This window comes from Mus musculus, chromosome 10, assembly GCF_000001635.26.
Source record: "Mus musculus strain C57BL/6J chromosome 10, GRCm38.p6 C57BL/6J".
NCBI lineage: Eukaryota > Metazoa > Chordata > Mammalia > Rodentia > Muridae > Mus > Mus musculus.
Window position 1 is genome coordinate 62,435,962 of NC_000076.6, and position 16,435 is coordinate 62,452,396.

At 45.6% G+C, this 16,435-nt stretch overlaps 1 protein-coding gene and 1 long non-coding RNA gene across 4 annotated transcripts in view; one reads left to right on the plus strand and one right to left on the minus strand.

Moving 5' to 3' along the window:
• Supv3l1 (suppressor of var1, 3-like 1 (S. cerevisiae)) overlaps positions 1 to 15,554 on the minus strand; it is a 22,295-nt gene extending 6,741 nt beyond the window's left edge. The window contains exons 1-8 of one of the 3 annotated variants that reach the window (XR_003948720.1): positions 13,454 to 15,554; positions 11,735 to 11,812; positions 11,063 to 11,170; positions 9,078 to 9,192; positions 7,434 to 7,602; positions 5,174 to 5,285; positions 3,013 to 3,090; positions 1,473 to 1,564 (exon numbers count right to left, since the gene is read on the minus strand). Coding sequence is in view for 2 of the 3 variants with exons in the window: in NM_181423.3 (NP_852088.1) it covers positions 1,473 to 1,564; positions 3,013 to 3,090; positions 5,174 to 5,285; positions 7,434 to 7,602; positions 9,078 to 9,192; positions 11,063 to 11,170; positions 11,735 to 11,812; positions 13,454 to 13,724 (1,023 nt within the window). In the remaining variant the exon portion in view is untranslated. Of the gene's footprint in view, positions 1 to 1,472; positions 1,565 to 3,012; positions 3,091 to 5,173; positions 5,286 to 7,417; positions 7,603 to 9,077; positions 9,193 to 11,062; positions 11,171 to 11,734; positions 11,813 to 13,453 lie in introns of all 3 variants that reach the window. The other 2 variants (NM_181423.3, NM_001359806.1) reach the window with 2 other exon arrangements.
• On the plus strand, positions 13,199 to 15,392 carry 4930507D05Rik (RIKEN cDNA 4930507D05 gene). Its single transcript, NR_027926.1, has one exon. It is a non-coding gene; the product is annotated as an RIKEN cDNA 4930507D05 gene (long non-coding RNA).
• Positions 15,555 to 16,435: the final 881 nt, after the last annotated feature.

A 16,435-nucleotide genomic window follows, 5' to 3' on the forward strand; every position in this document is an offset into this window, starting at 1 on the left:
TGACATCCTTAAAGAACTTTAATGTACACTAATTTTCAGGACAAAGTGGCAGCTTCAAAAAGATTACTGATATTTTCATTTTATGGCAGAGTCAAATAGTCCAATAAAGGTGAGGCCAGAGGCTCATCTTTTCAGCCTTCTGTGGTCGGCTGCAGACAGGGCCCAAAGCAGCAAAGTTCAAGATTTGAATCTGGAATTCCTCCTACTGCATTCCATTCAATCTCCCTCAAAGTAGAGCATGAGGCTGTTGTAATAGGTCAACTTAAGGCCTCTCTTCATTTCTGTAAAAGCTAATCTTCACTATCAGGCAGACTGGATTTGAAATCATCATAGAAACACATCTCTGGATGTGCCTTATGAGATTCCTTCCTAAAGGGTGAAACAGCAGGAGAGACCCGCCTTCAATGTGGGTAAGACCATCTCATGGCTGGGGGTCAGAGAGAATAAAAAGCAACGCTGGCCAAGCACCAGCACCAGCTGCTCTGTCTCTAACCCTGAAACTGCGAGCCAAGAGAAGCCCGCTCTTCCTTCCTTTCCTACCGTCACGCCTTCCTTCCCTCCACAAGCTACTTCGTCTACCTTGCAATAGCAATGAGAAAAGCAACGTACAATTTTACTACCTTAAGGAATCCTGGGAAGGCAAAATAAGGACAGTTTTTTAGAAGAAACCAGTTCTTTAACTGTAACTTCATACATGCAAAAGGGTTGTAAACTAGATCTGACAATTGATAAATTCCAAAAGCTCCAACACAAGATAAACAAGACTTAGAACACTACAAACCCAGGCTGAGCTGCAGACTCTGTAACAGTCTGACTTCTGAGTTCTAATGACACCTACTCAGGAGCTACGGATGCAGCTCAGTGGTACACAGAGCACGCTTACGGCCCTTAGCTCCATTCCCAGCACCACAAATAAGTAAGTTCACAAAAGGGTTTCAAGAAGACAAAAGCTTGAAAACTGAGTCCAACAGTGCATGCCCATAATCCCAGCACTCAGGAGGTGACGGCAGGAGACTGCCATGAATTTGAGGACAGCCTGGGGTACACAGTGAGGACATATCTCAAAAACAAAAATACAATCAAACAGCCTCACCCTCCAAAACAAACAAACAAACAAACAAATAAGGAATCTAAGGTATCGTGTGAGAATGAACTATCTCCCACATGAAGCTCAAATACACACACACACACACACACACACACACACACACACACACACACACACACACACACACGCCAGGCAGCTATAAGAAAATAAAGATTTCCTTTTTTCAATTTGTCTTAAAAAATAAAACTACTCTTTTAGACAGCATGCAATCCGGGGTCTCCTTCTGCCAGCTGCATACACATGCAGTACTTTGTTCATTATGTACTAAGTTCTGACTGGGCCAGGCTACAGCTTACAAGTCGGCACACAGGTACAATTGGCTCTGTGGCACACACAGTCCCAGAGAGGAAGGGACATGTCTTACCTCTACTTCCTCCCCAGTGGTGTACAGGAGCTCAGAGACCAGGTTAATAGCAGCAGACTCTCCACATAAATGGACTTCCTCGGCACAGAGCCCTGTAGATGCACAGAGGGTTCACATGGTCTGTCCCCTTCCTCGGCACTCACTCTAACTGTCCAGTGTTTTCAGGCTCTCTGACTCAAGCCTACTTTGGGTAAAGATGGAGCCCAGCTCTACAAATTTACAAGCCCATAACATGCTCTGAACACAGCTGACACCACTGCAGGGTGAGGCCAAGAAGGACAGGATGCTGGCACCATGATGCTTAGTGATGGGTGTCAGTCATAAGCCTGTGTTGTTCAAATCAGAACTCTACAGAAGCCGTGGTGCTACAAGCAGTAGTGTAGGGCTAACAAGCAAAGAGGCTCCAAGCTCCTTAGTCAGAGCAGATCCACTTTCACATACTGTCTGACAGGCAAACTCTGGGCTCAGCCATTTGTTTTTTATCTGAAAACACCTGCCCTACTACAGCATGCTGAATCAAAACTCATTCCAAGCTAGCTGTGGTGGGACTAACACTTTAGAGGCTGGGGCAGGGGGACCCAGAGGTCAAAGTCAGCCTGGGCTACATAGTGAATCCCTGCTTGGGGGCAGGGGGAAGAAGGAAGAAAGGAGTTGGGGAAAGGAAAAGAAAAAAAAAATCACTTCAAATATCAGGCATTAAACATTCATTCATGCCTGTGAACTTCAAGAATTCCTATTCTTGGACCCCATCCTACAAAACAATTAAAAATAAACCAAAAGTGAAAAGCTACATCCACCAATAATTCTACTACTGCGCTGTTGGTAACTGGGAGAATGTTTCAGCCCATGAAACAAGCTGCTGTAGTGCTTTTCAGTGGACAATACCCACAAGGACTCGTCTACAGAATGGACAATTCCTATGAAACAACAAAACTGCAAAGGAGAAAAACACAGAGTTCTAAGTCCTTCAAACACCACATGCACAAAAAAGCTGCCATGAACCACATGAGACGCTAGCAGTGACTGTAACTATGGCTAGACACCTTCTTTCCATTTTCCTTTTGAGGCAGAATCTTAAGGTAGCCTAGGTTGGCTCTGAACTAGCTGTGGAGTCCATGCTAATCCTCCCACCTCCTGATGGCCCTGCTTCCTCCTCCCCAGCGCTGAGACAACACTTGGAATAGTCACTCCACCATACCCTGCTTATAGGATTCTGGGAATCAGACCCAGAGCGTCATGCATGGACTGCTGGAAAGTGCTCTACCAATGAGTATGTCCCCAGCCCCAAACTTTTATTTTTACTTATTTATTTTTTGGTGCTAAGGATTAAGCCAGGGCCCTCCCATGATAGGAGAGTACCATTGGTTACATCATCAGAGATTCAAATATTTCTACTTTAGGCATTTGGTTATGTTAACTTTATAACACACAAATGGAGAACTCTTCGTTATTAAAACAACATAAGCTTATACTTGTGACTTTTCAGTGAACTTCCCTGGAGAAGAGAGGCAGCAGCTGACTGAAGCAGTAGACTACTCACCTAGCAGTGCTCTGGTCCAAGCCCATCCTCTGGCTGGGTCTCGAATCATCTGGATTTCATCTATCACTGCCACTTCATCTTAGAACAAAAAGAGTGTCCATGAGCAAAAGTCTCTTTTAAACTCGAACAGAAACTCCCCGTCTCCAGCATCACTACCAGGTCTTCCTAGGTGTGTCTTTTCTAACAGGCTTGCTCTAAGGCGTTTGTTCTAAGTAGTGACCATAAGGTAACATGGTTAGAGGTATTGGGGCTGAGTTTATTGACAGGAAAGTAAAATGAGGCCCAGACAAGTAGGGATGAACTCAAATCCCAGCCTCCTAGCTCTCAACACCACACTCCACACTCTGAGCAGTCTCCTCCAGGTTATCTCTGTAACCTCACACACCCTGCTGACTCCGACTACTAGGAACAACCTTATTACTACTCTTCAGCTTGACAGGTAACAGAGGGTACTTTTGGAGGACCTACAACTGATGGCCTCTTCTGAACTCTAAGGACACATGCATGAGCGCGCACGTGTGCACGCACACGCACACACACACACACTTTAAAATAAATCTTAGTCCTATGTGGTAGTGTACTTCTTGGATCCTGACAGTAGCCAGGCAGAGGCAGTCAGATCTCTATGAGGCTGACACCAGGCTGGTCCATATAGCAAGTGCCAGGCCAACCAAGGCTACATATTCTCAAAACTGCGCTCAGAAGCAACAAACACAGAGGACGGAAGGACTCCTCAGACCGGCTCTGCTCATGCCCAGGCCATCACCTGGGAGCAAAGCAACCCCTTGGCTTGTTTTCTAAGGCCCCAACACTCCTGTGTTATACCACTTCTGCAAGTCATATTTTTAATTCCATCTTCAAAATACCAGGGAACTGAGAACATTAAAAAAAGCTAATTTATATTTGGAAACCAGATTAAAAATTACTCATCATGTTAAGACAAATAGGCTAAAAAGCAGGAAGCAGAGAACATTTTGACTTTTGTGTGCCATTTGCATTGTAATACTATATGACTTTTAAAACACACTGAAAAACTTAAAACTATCTATTTGAAGAGTTGATTTTAAAAACAAAAGCAAGCTGTTAGTAAAACCATATGATCTTTACTATATTTAATATATTCACCTGAGTGCATACCCTACATATAAATAACAAAATCTGAATACTAACACAGAAAGTTAAGAAAATATATACCACAGGATTAATTAAAAATCATTGTTTGGGCTGGGCAGTGGTGGCGCACCCCTTTAATCCCAGCACTCAGGAGTCAGAGGCAGGCGGATTTCTGAGTTCGAGGCCAGCCTGATCTACAGAGTGAGTTCCAGGACAGCCAGAGCTACACAGAGAAACCCTGTCTCGAAAAACCAAAAAAAAAAAAAAAATCATTGTTTGGGGACAGATGGGATGGGAAAATTATAGATATTTATTTTCTTTGTTTACTTACACTTCAGTAGTTCCATAAATGAAGCCAGAAGCTCATTATATAATATAGACCTTTGTTTCCAGCACTGAGGCCTGAACCCAGGGCTTTGCACTTACAAGGCAAGTGCTCTACCACTGAGCTACATTCCCAACCCATGACAGAATGTAAACAACCTAAATATTCCTTAATAGGGGAATGAAGAATTTTTGTCATAAAAAAAGATTATGTAGCCGGGCGTGGTGGCGCACACCTTTAATCCCAGCACTCAGGAGGCAGAGGCAGGCGGATTTCTGAGTTCCAGGCCAGCCTGGACTACAGAGTGAGTTCCAGGACAGCCAAGGCTACACAGAAAAACCGTCTTGAAAAACCAAAAAAATAAAATAAATTATGTAACAGTTTATATGGATAAACCTATATGTTTAATATATATATATATATATATTAATAAGTAGACTATGTCTGACTTTTATATTTTGGAAGACAAAGTCTCACTATGTAGCCCAGCTGTCCTGGAATTCAGAGATCCACCTGCCACTGATCAACGATACGATTAAAGCACTGGGATTCTGTTTCATCCAAGACAAAGGAAAACAAGCACAGCAAGGTTTGCTGGAAAGGGGTAAGTATTTAGTCACCCATTTTCTCCTAGATTTTTCACTTTTCACCATAAAGTCCTATAACTTAAGCTTAACCATACTGAAACCCCCAATCCTAGTTTTCTGAACAGCAGATACATACAAGGAGTTGCAACATTGCACATCTCCACAGTGCAAGAGACATGGGTGGCTTGTTTCCCCTCAGGCTCCACTGTCAGCCGCTCTTCACCTGTCACCAAGTCACACGGCACACCCTGGAATGATAAAAAGAAACCCAGTCTTATCTCTGACTTAAAAATGGTAACAAAAAGCCAAGGTCTGAAAAGGATTCATTCCATTACTATCAAATGTATTCAAATAACCGAATCCACGACTCCCAATGTTTTTACTTCCACACTCCTCACACACAGCTAGCTACTCTGTTGTATACGTTAGATAAATCTGAAGAAATGTTCAATCAGAACCTTCAGCAGAGAGAGAAACTGTAGTGGTTCCTCTGTATCTTGAGCAGAGTCTCATGTAGCCCAGGCTGGCCTGAAACTAACTATATAACTAATGATGATTTGAACTCCCGATCGTCCAATTCCAAAGTTCTGGGATTATAGACATGCACCACGTGGCCCAGCCAACAGCTCTGGCTCTGGATTTGGTCAGTTTCCTTTGCAGTGGTGGGCAGTGAACCCAGGGCTTTGCTTAAGCCCGGCAAGTGCTCTATCACTGAGCTTTCTCTCGCCACATTACCATCTTTCAGTTTCTCTCTGCACATTTCAGCACTAATGGCGTTAGTTAACCCAGCGGACATGAACTGCTGCCATACTCAAGAACAACACTATGAGTGGAGCCTGAGACTAAAAGGACCCTGGTCTAACCCCCCACCCCCCAGAAGAAGCAACATCAGCGGTATGGTATACTGGGGTACTCAGTCAGGAATGCAAGGCTTTCCAGAATGAAGGCTGTTTTGTGCTCAATCTGAGAAAGTCTAGTCCACAAGTAACCTACAGTATTTAAAAAATAAAAAGGTTACAGGAGACAAAGACTGACTGAGGAATTCTGAGATTAGCATAAACTAGAAAATGGTCACAGCATGTGGGAACTTAGACGAGCTCCTAGGAGGGAAGAGGGAGGAGGTTACTTGACAAGCGACACAGGCACAAACATTTTAAGGTATTTCATACTTTACATCTGTGTATGTGTACCACAGTGGCTGAAGAGGGTGCTAGATCCCCTGGAGTGGGAGCCAGAGGCACTTTGTGAGCCACCCTACATGGGTCCTCAGATAGCGAGTACTCTTAAACAGTGGAGTTGTTTCTCTGGCCCAACAAAACTTGAATTTGAATATGAATTAAGTAGTAAATAATAGTGGACTATCAACTAAATATTCTTTCAGATAAATATGCTCTAGTTATGTTAACAAACTACAAAACAAAACAAAGCACCAGGTTTTTGTTGTGAAGAAAAACATGCACAATGTATACATAAAGAACCATGTGGGAGCCGGGCATGGTAGCGCAAGCCTTTAATCCCAGCACTCGGGAGGCAGAGGCAGAGGCAGATGCAAGTGAATTTCTGAGTTCGAGGCCAGCCTGGTCTACAAAGGCAACAGCCAGGGCCACACAGAGAAACCCTGTCTCAGCCGGGTGTGGTGACGCACGCCTTTCATCCCAGCACTTGGGAGGCAGAGGCATGCAGATTTATGAGTTCGAGGCCAGCCTGGTCTACAGAGTGAGTTCCAGGACAGCCAGGTTTATACAGAGAAACCCTGTCTTGAAAAGCCAAAAACAAACAAACAAACAAACAAAAAAAGAATTATGTGAGGCTGGGAAGATCGCTCAGTGATTAAGAGCACTGATTGTTCTTCCAGAGGTCCTGAGTTCAATTTCCAGTCACCACATGGTGGCTAACAACCATCTGTAATGGGATCCGATGCCCTCTTCTGGTGTTTCTGAAGACAGCTACAGTATACTCATATACAAAAAATAAGTAAATCTTAAAAAAAAAGACAGAAATGAAACATATGAGCTTTTGACAGCAGGCATCATATGATCTTCTGCAATTCTCTCTACAGAAAATATTCAGTAATACTTTATTTCATTCTCTGAACTAGGTCTTGTTTTCACCCCTGATGATCTTATTATGTTTTCTGAGACAGTAGCCCAGGCCTGCCTCCATGTTCCATGTGCTAGGATCCCAGGTCTTTTGTCACATTTCCTCTGAGCTAAGGATCCAGCAGGCATGTCAGTGCCATCACCTCTCTCTCTCACCTGCCAGCTCTCCGGTGCACAGAAACAGGCATTTCTGCCAACAGTGAGGGACTGTGCATTCCTTCCCCACAGAGTGTGCGCCTTCACCCCAAGAGAGAGAAGTTACTGGGGAAATGAGTGAATACCCTGTAGAGTACTGACAGCAGCATTGCTCTTCTCAAAGATCTCGTGCGCCAGCAGTTTTAGAGGACCGCAGTACACGCCAGAGGTCGCTGACAGGTATCTCTGGATGGCATGGTAAGTCTTCCCACTGTTGGTAGGGCCTGAGTGGAATATTATCTTCCGCTGTCTCGCTCTGGCTTCTGGGTACCTAAAATATGAGCAGATAAAGTGCTTAATTCTATTAGCCCTATAATCCATTCTAGCAGACAGTGTTTGAAAAACTCAATGAAGGCTGTATAACCCACCTTAAAAATAACAAGACTTCCAAGAGCAGCATTTACTGGAGGACAGGAACCTCAAATGCAAGTAAATGCTTTGGGTATCTCCTGTGTTCCCGGATTTAAGCTGCCACTGGTCCCACAGCTATGTTTCCATCACTCCCACAACTCTGAACCCAAAGACCCCAAAGCAAATACCCCCAGGCTTTGTCATTTCAGTATCAATAAATAAATACAGCCACCGAACCTCTGCTTCTGGCCACTCGGGCTGACTGGTGAGATGTACCCTATCACCATATGTAAACTCAAAACTGGGCAAAATATTGCAGCAACTGTTTGGGAAAGAAACAACAGGCAGTGAGGACTAACTCCCGCAGGAAGGGAGTAATGGAGATGGTCCTTATTGCATCCCACAGGACACAGGGAGGTGGCAACTGAGCCAAGAGCAACCGCTGCCCTAACAGGCAGCAGGTCAGCTGTAGAGCTGCCTTTAGCAGCTGAATTTAATTTTCTTTTCAAGACAGGGTTTCATGTGCCCTGCATTGGCCTCTAACTTGCCAGATAGTCAAGAATGACTCTTTTTTCGTTCTTTTTTCTTTCTTCTTTAGTTTGTTGCTGCTGTTGTTGTTGTTTTGTTTTTTGAGACATGGTCTCTCTATGTAGCCCTGGCTGTCTTGGAACTCTCTATGTAGACCAGGCTGGCCTTGAACTCATAGAAATCCTCCTTCTTCTGTCTCCTGAATGTGGGGACTAACAGCACCTCCACAAACAGCACCTTTGAATTCTTAACCATCCATCTGGCTCTACATCCCATATGGTGTCATGCTGTACTAGGGATCAAGTCCCTGTTAGAAACTGCTCTACCAACTGAACACAATCTCCAATCTGGATTGAGGCAGCTGGAACTTAAATGGCCAAATGTGAAAGAGCAGAGATGATGAAGAAAGTGGAGTCCTCAAGTCACCATGTGTGGTGTGTCAGGGTGGTGGTTCTGTGGCGTTTTGGCTAAGGGTTGGGCTAGACCTACATAAGGTTAGAACTGGTAAGGTCTAGAGAACAGCTCCCAGGATTTGGGCAGAGTATGTCAAAGATACCACAGTGCTAGCCATGGGGAAAGAACGATTGACATCCAGGCAGTCAGCTAACGACGCATCAGAACTTAGGACAACCTTGAAAAAGAGCTCCATCAGAAATCCACCCCAAGAAAACCTCAGCCTACGTTCCAACAGGAGGAAAGGAACACACCAGTAACATGTCTGAGAGAACCAATTCCTCGGTTATTGTGTTTTGTCTTTGGGGCAAACAAAATTTAAACTCTATGATTTGTTATCTAGTATAAAATAAAAGCATCAACATTAGTTTCCCCAAATTAGAAAACTCGGAGTCAGTAAATAAAAGAACTAACCAGTTGGGTGGTATCCTCAAGTCACTGATTTTACGTAGATCATCCTTGCATTCCAATACAGGAAATATTTGTTTGGCATGTCTCAAGAAAAATGGAAATAAATCGTCCACATGAGCTGTAAGATAGCATCATACATTAGCACGCTCACTCAGTAAGATACTCATAACTAAACCTCCATCTTGCAGTCCTGCCAGCACAGAAACCCCTGTACCATGGAAACCATTTCTTCTCAGTGGGTACTGCCTGGACTGTAGAGCAAAGCCTGGAGCAAGAGGCCCCCTCCTGTCCCCTTCCCTAGGACCCCACACTCTATTCCTTCCTTCTCCAAACCTCTCAGGTCTGGCAAAACAAAACACTAGCTGCCACCCATCAGGCTCTAAGCTCTTCAGTGTGAATATGCAAAGGTTAGCACTGCAGGAGATAAACACACACAGCCTGGACATTAGAGGGACAGGAACTTCTTTTTGTGAAATGTTTTGGACAGTGTTGCTGTTGGGGCTGGAACCCAGGAGTTAATACAGACTAAGCCCAGGATCAAACCCTGAGCTACCCCACTCCAACTCAGTAACTTTTTTTTTTTTTTTAATGTCAAAGACCACAGAGAAGCAACTAAGTTTTCTGCACACCTGCAGTGGCTCTGAGAGAAAAGTAGCATATGTCTCACTTGGCTATTTATCAGGTTCTCCTTCAGTGTCTGTTACAAGCTAAAGATCTAAGTGTCAAACACATTTAACACTATAATTAAGGTACCAGGACACCCATGGAAACCAAACAATAAGCTTCCTACTTTGTTTCTGTGTTGAGACAGGGCCACTCTATAACCCAGGCTGGCCTGGAATTCAAAGAAATCCTGCCTCAGCCTCCAAAGGGATGGGACAAAGTGGGCCACCATGCCTACTGCTTTGTTTTTCTTTCAGGACAGAACTTTTACAAAGGAGAGAGAATCCAATAGTAGAAACAGATGAAAGGTGCCGTGTGCTAATTCTATTCCATTCATGCTGCTCTCTATGCTAACAGAGCAGAGGATGATGATCAAAGACAGCCTATGTCGGACTTACTAACTGATGCAGGGATTCGATGGACAGGCACAGTGACTTAGTTATAGAGTACAATGCCAGGACCTATTCTAAAACAAGGAAGCTCTGCTAGCTACAGAAATAAATGAGAAGTAACAAAAAGCACCCCCACTAATATTCCTAAAATTCTCAGGGCTTGAGAGGTGGCTCAGAGAACATGAATGTTCCCCGTGCAAGCATGAGGACCTGAGTTCAATCCCAGCACACACCTAAAAAGCTGGGTGAGGCTGCCAAGCACATCTTTAACCCCAGCTTTGGAAGGGGAAGGGGCAGGGAGACAGGAGGATTTTGGAGGCTTGCTGGCCACCAGACCAACTCCAGGGTTAGTGAGAGTCAGTGGTGGAGCAGGACCCTGCTGTCTTCCTCTTATTTCTGCATGTGCACCCAAAGGAACACACAGGCACACATAAAACACACACACACACAATCATTTCTTTAAAAAATCTTCACAGTGGGCTGGAGAGATGGTCCAGTGTTCAAGGTTGCTTTTCCAGAGAACCCAGGTTTGGTTCCCAGCACCCACAAGGCAACTTACGACCATCCGTAACTCAGGTTCCAGGGGGTCTGACTCCTTCCTCTGGCCTCTGCAGGCATTTCATGCATGTAGTGCAAACAGAACACCCATACACATAAAATAAAAATAATTAAAAAAAAATCCTCTCAGCAGGCCAATGACATGGCTCAGCAAGGGAAGGGAGTGTCATACAGTCCCTGAAACCTACAACTGGAAGGAGAACAGACGCCCTAAAGTTGTCCTCTGACCTCCAAATGAGTGTCACGGCATACACGCATACTCCTCTTCTCTTCTCCTCCACCTCTTCTTCCTTCTCCTCCCCTCAACTCTATCATCCTCCCTCCGGCTCTCACACACACAAAATAAATGTTTTTAAAAGCTCTCTAAGCACTTGCCTGCACTGAAGCAGATATCATTCAGGACAATGTGAATGTCCACGTCCAGAGAATGGGATTGCATAATGTAATTCCTGAAGCTTATGAAAGCCTGGTGGAAGAGACGAGCTGTGGAAAACATAAAACCAAAGCATACAAGGCTTAGTCTTTACTTAGCTCTCACTGTCAAGTATACAAATGCCACAGCAAACCCCAGCCCCTATCAGCGTTTTGGTAGCACAGCTGGCTTTTCACAAGCTGAGCTAAAACTGAAACTACACAGGACAGACACTAAGGCAGGCTGAACACGCACTCCTGTACTGTGGAGTCTGGCTGGCAAGCTGGGCTTGTGAGTCCCCCAGAAGACAAGGAGAGGGACTTTTCTTCAGACTATAATACACATAACAAAGTACAATGCAAAATGTGACAGTTCTATGAAGATGTTACTGGCAGAGATGCAGAGAGAACTCTGTGGTTAAGAACAGTGGCTGCTCTTCCATGGAAACCAAGCTTGATTCTCAGCATCCGAATGGTGGCTCACAGGCATCTCTAACTCCAATTCCAGAGCATCTAATACTCTCTGTCATGGGCACTGCACAAAAGTAGCTATGGACATACATGTAGGAAAAATACTCACACACATAAATTGATAAAAACTGTTCAAAATAACTCTCAAAAAATTGTCAGCCTTACCATCAAGTCCATAGTCAGCACTCAGCTTTTGAATTTCTTGCCTCTTATAAAACTTGTCTAAGATCTTCTTTACTTCATCTAAAAAAGAAATATAAGTTTTTTTAAAGATTTATTTATTTATTTATTTTATGCATGAGTACACCACCATTGGTCTCTTTAGATACACCAGACCCCATTACAGATGGTTGTGAGCCACCATGTGGTTGCTGGGAATTGAATTCAGGACCTGAAGAGTAGTGAGTGCTCTTGTAAGCCATCTCTCCAGACCCTATAAAAGATTTTTTTTTAACAATTGTTTACCAATTTAGACAAATCTACAACAAAAGGAATTTGAAGTCATAATACTAAAGGCCGGGGCCTCAGGAATGCTTTGAGAGTGTGAAGCTTTGGGCTACTGTGCAATGGAGTAAGAAAAATGACAAGAGTACAGCAATGCACCATCCCTGACAGACCACAGACACACAAGGAGAGAGCCAGTCCCCCTCCCCCCACCCCCACAGAGTCACCATCAAACCTCCCCTTGTGCCCAAAGCTCTTCTTGAGTAACCAAGAAAAGGCAAGTCCTGCTATGAGAGGCAGATGTAATTCACTACTAAGAGCAGTGTTAGCAACGGTAGCCTGTGCAGTAATTAATGACAATCCCCAGTCTGAGAACAGCTCGAGCTTATCTTGAGGAGGGAAAAAGTAGAGGGAAAGGAAGGGGAAGAGGAGGAGTACTACCTTGTTAGTTGATTTCACAGTACTGGGAAATGACCCCACGGCACTGCGTGCTTGGCAAGGCATATATCCCAGGGTTATATCTTCAAGCACATTAAAAAAGAACACTCTGCTGCCTGGAGGTGCAGGTAGCCCAGGCCTTTGATCCAGGGACTCGGCAGGCAGACACAGGCCTATCTCTGTGAGTCTGAGGCCAGCCTGGTCTACAGAGCACATTCCAGGACAGCCAAAGCCACACAGAGAAACCTTGTTTAATTTTTTTATTTTGAAATAGGACCTCTCTTAAGTTTTCCAAGCCTGTTTTGAACTCATTCTGTAGCCCAGGCTGGTATTGAACTTGCCATCCTCTGCCTCTGACTCCCAACATGAAGCCTATATTTTAAAGTCACAATAGGAAGCATCAATATTGCTTGTTGAAGAGCCAGGAAGACAGCTTGTGCCTAAAAGAAATGTGGTTTTCTTTCAGTCTCTAAGAATGTCATTTGGTGAAAAGAAACCTTTCACCCTCCCATTGTCAAGCTCACCCAAATGCAGGTAGGACAAAACTCACTTCAACCCAGTGATGCTAAAGGTTTTTTTTTTATTCATCTCTGGAACCTGGGACGATACTACTTTTTGGCAAAGACAGTTTTATCAACTTTTATCTTGTATTTAAATTCAGGTCTGTCTCGTGGGAGAGTAAATTTATTGAGAAATCCGGATCTGAGACCCGTTGTCTTGGCAACCAGATGGAATTTTAACATCGTTAGACATCCACATCAGGTCAATGGCAAGTCCTCACTGTTTAATCCCTCCATGAGGACTCTAGGAGCACAAGCGGCGCACCACTTAGGGACAAAACTCTTAACCTCCTCGACCGAAGAGAACGGTCAATGTCAACTACAGAAGAGACTAAATATGACTTAGGCTCGGGTGCTAAGGGCTCCAAAAAGGAACAGACATTGCACTATGTAGGCCCAGGCTGCAGACCCTGCCGCTCTGCCGGGAGGCTCCAGCACTCACTCTTGTCTAGAGGCCGAGTGAGCTCCGCGCCCACGTCGCCATCGGCGCTGGGACCCTGAGGCTTCACCGTCAGCGGCACGAACAAGGACGTGTTCGGGGCTTTGGAGCCACCAGAGGCAGAGGAGGAGGCGGCCAAGCAGGGAACGCGTCCTGAAGCCCCCGGGAACGACCCCACGAGAGCGCGAAGGGCGGAGCAAGGGGCCGCCCGGGGCCCAGCCCCGCGCCCCGCCGGGAGCCGAGCCCACAGCAAGGTACACCGAGGCAAGGACATTGAGGCCGCGGCTCGAATGGAGCCGGGGAAAATCCGGACCACTGGCGCCGCTCGGTGACGTAGCTCCGGCGCCCGCGGAGCGAAAGGACCCAGAGAGACACAGGGCTGCCCCCGCGTGCGCCTGAAGGAAAAGGAGATGGAAGGGTTGGGAGCGCGCCTCTTCGTGGGAGCACGACCTCTGTACGTTACAGTGGCAGAAACGAGCTCCCATCCTCTCACTCTTTCTGCGGCAATTGGCAGCGTCTTTCTCGAAAGAAGGGAAAGTAATCAGGCATCTTAAGGGATGTTACAGATGCGCGGAAGGGAACCGTACAAGCGTCGTCATGTGACCAAACTGTCTATCCTGCATCATGTGGCTTCAAACGCTAAAGTGCATTTCCAAGAAGATTGGTGCATTAATATCCGTAGTTTCCTGATAGGATAACGTTAGAGGACGTAGCTTGATCTGCTACAGATCAAGACGGGTTGCAGAGAAATCCGGTTGTACGATAACTGGCGCTTACGTGACACGTGTGTCAATACACGTGCTTCTCTCCTTGGTGCTAGGGCTCCATGTAGGGGCCATGAGCAAGCTAGGCATGTGCTCCACCATGAGCTGCAGAATTCAGTTAACGTGAGCAGTTTGTACTCCTCGCATCTCGAAAGTTATAACCACAAAGTATGCTCTGTGTACCTGGTTAAAGTTTGATCTTACTCCTATCTACTACAGCACTCGGTCCCACCCGAGTTGTAAGGAAAGAGGTGCCTCTGTTCGTTCCGTCTGGGCGTGACCATTCAGTTCTTGGCCGGCCAAACACTAGGAGGGAAGCCATGTGTGGCGACGTTCCCTCAGTCCTCTGCCGAGAGGTCCCCAACACCATCTAGTTTCTGAGTTCAGGAGCCGTTCGGTTTTTAGAAAATTGGACCCAGTAACAACTTCGTTCGTTCGGTGTCTGGTGGTCCTCATTCCAACCCGCGCCATCGGTCAATCCTCTGTCTCTATCCCTTCTTGACAAGTTTTCTGATTTCAGAAAATGAGTTGCGGGATATGGCTTCGGAGTCAAAGCTCTAAAACCATCTGGTGCTAAGTCAAAACCCTCAAAGTTCGGACCCTGAACTCGAATGGCCTTCCTTCTCTGAAATTGATCGAGGGTCTTTCGATCTCAACTGCACTTATTCTATCCGCAGAGTCTGCAGTAATAATATGGGTAGGCCTCCTTGAGAACCCTCCTTGGTGAGAGGCTCATGGGTTTGGTTCATTTGGCAAACGAACAAGGTCAGGTTTATTGGTGCAGCTCTTGGACCAAGGACCCATGATGGACGATTCTTAAGAGTCCTGAGCAAGGGGAAAGGTTGTGTGTCAGACAAGAGCTGGCTTTTTTTTCCCCATGTAAGGTCATGACTCAAGTGCCTGGTGATCATTCAGGAGAAGGGCTGTGGCTACCTGGAACTCGGTTTCGGCACCATCGGTGGGGGTGGGGCTGTAGCGAGCTGGAGCCTAACACCTGGGTTAAGACTTTGTCCTTGGGCTGGAGAGATGATGGTTCCGTGGTTAAGAGCACTAGCTGCTCTTGTAGAGACTTGGGCTCCCAACTGTCTGTATCTTCTGTACCCCCTCACACAGACATGCAGTCAAAGCACCAATGTATATAAAATTTAAAAATTAAATTAAAAAAAATGTTGAGCTGGAGTGTTGGCTCAGTGTGTTAAGAGCACTTGTTGAAAGAACGCAGGTTTGATTCCCACATGGAGGCTCACCACATCCTCAAGTTCCCGCACCTGTAGTGCAGGCACACATGAAGACAAAACACTCATACACATAAAATAATCTAAAAGTAAAAAATAAAAAACAAAAATTGTCAGCCCCTAGTCCCGAGATAAAGTCCACCCGCCTTCAGCTCCTCAGACTCCACTACCTGTTTTTGTAACCAGGCTCCATTTACCTCATCCACTAGAACCCTGATGAAGCAGTCACGCCCATATTCCAGTACTCAGATTCTACCTTCAAGTTCATCATCCAGGCCTCCAGCTAGGACAGCGCATCCATCCTAAACCCTCTGCTTCTCATTAGACCACCCCAAGTCTGCTTCCAGACTCACTACAGGGAAGAACCCTCCCCAGACCTTTTCTTGCCTGTCCCTCCACAAAGTTGTTCCTTCTTTGCAGATAAAGCGTTGAATGTGCAAGGGAGGGGAGCAGAGGCCAAGGTGAACAGCGATGATCTTTGTTAATGCTCAACCATCAACCTTTACAAATGAAAACCTCAGAACCTTTCTGTTGTGTCTGGCCAGTAGATCACAAACTGGGTTCTAGCCTGGAAAGGCATTTTGGAAACCTGGAAGAGAAGAGGGGCTGGGCTGCGCGAGATAAGGAAGGAACCAAGACAAAGCTCTCTGCTCAAGATTCAATTTTTACTATTTCGGCACTCAGTTATAAAGCAGGGGAAGGGGGCCCAATTCCCGCCAAATAATCTCGGGGTCCAGTAGCAGGGTGATCACGTGTGTGGCTCCAAACAGCAAAGCCGCACGTTCCAGCAGTGAGCGTGGCAGAACGATTGAGCGGGAAGCTCCACCCCTGAGCAAGCAGGTTTCAGGCTGGGGGAGGGGAGACTACACCTTTCTTTTCTTACTTTCTCTTCTTTTTGTTTAGGTTTTCTGTTGTTTTGTTTTGTTTTTTGAGACAGGGTTTCACTTTTGTAGCCCTGGCTGTCCTGGAACTCACTTTGTAGATCA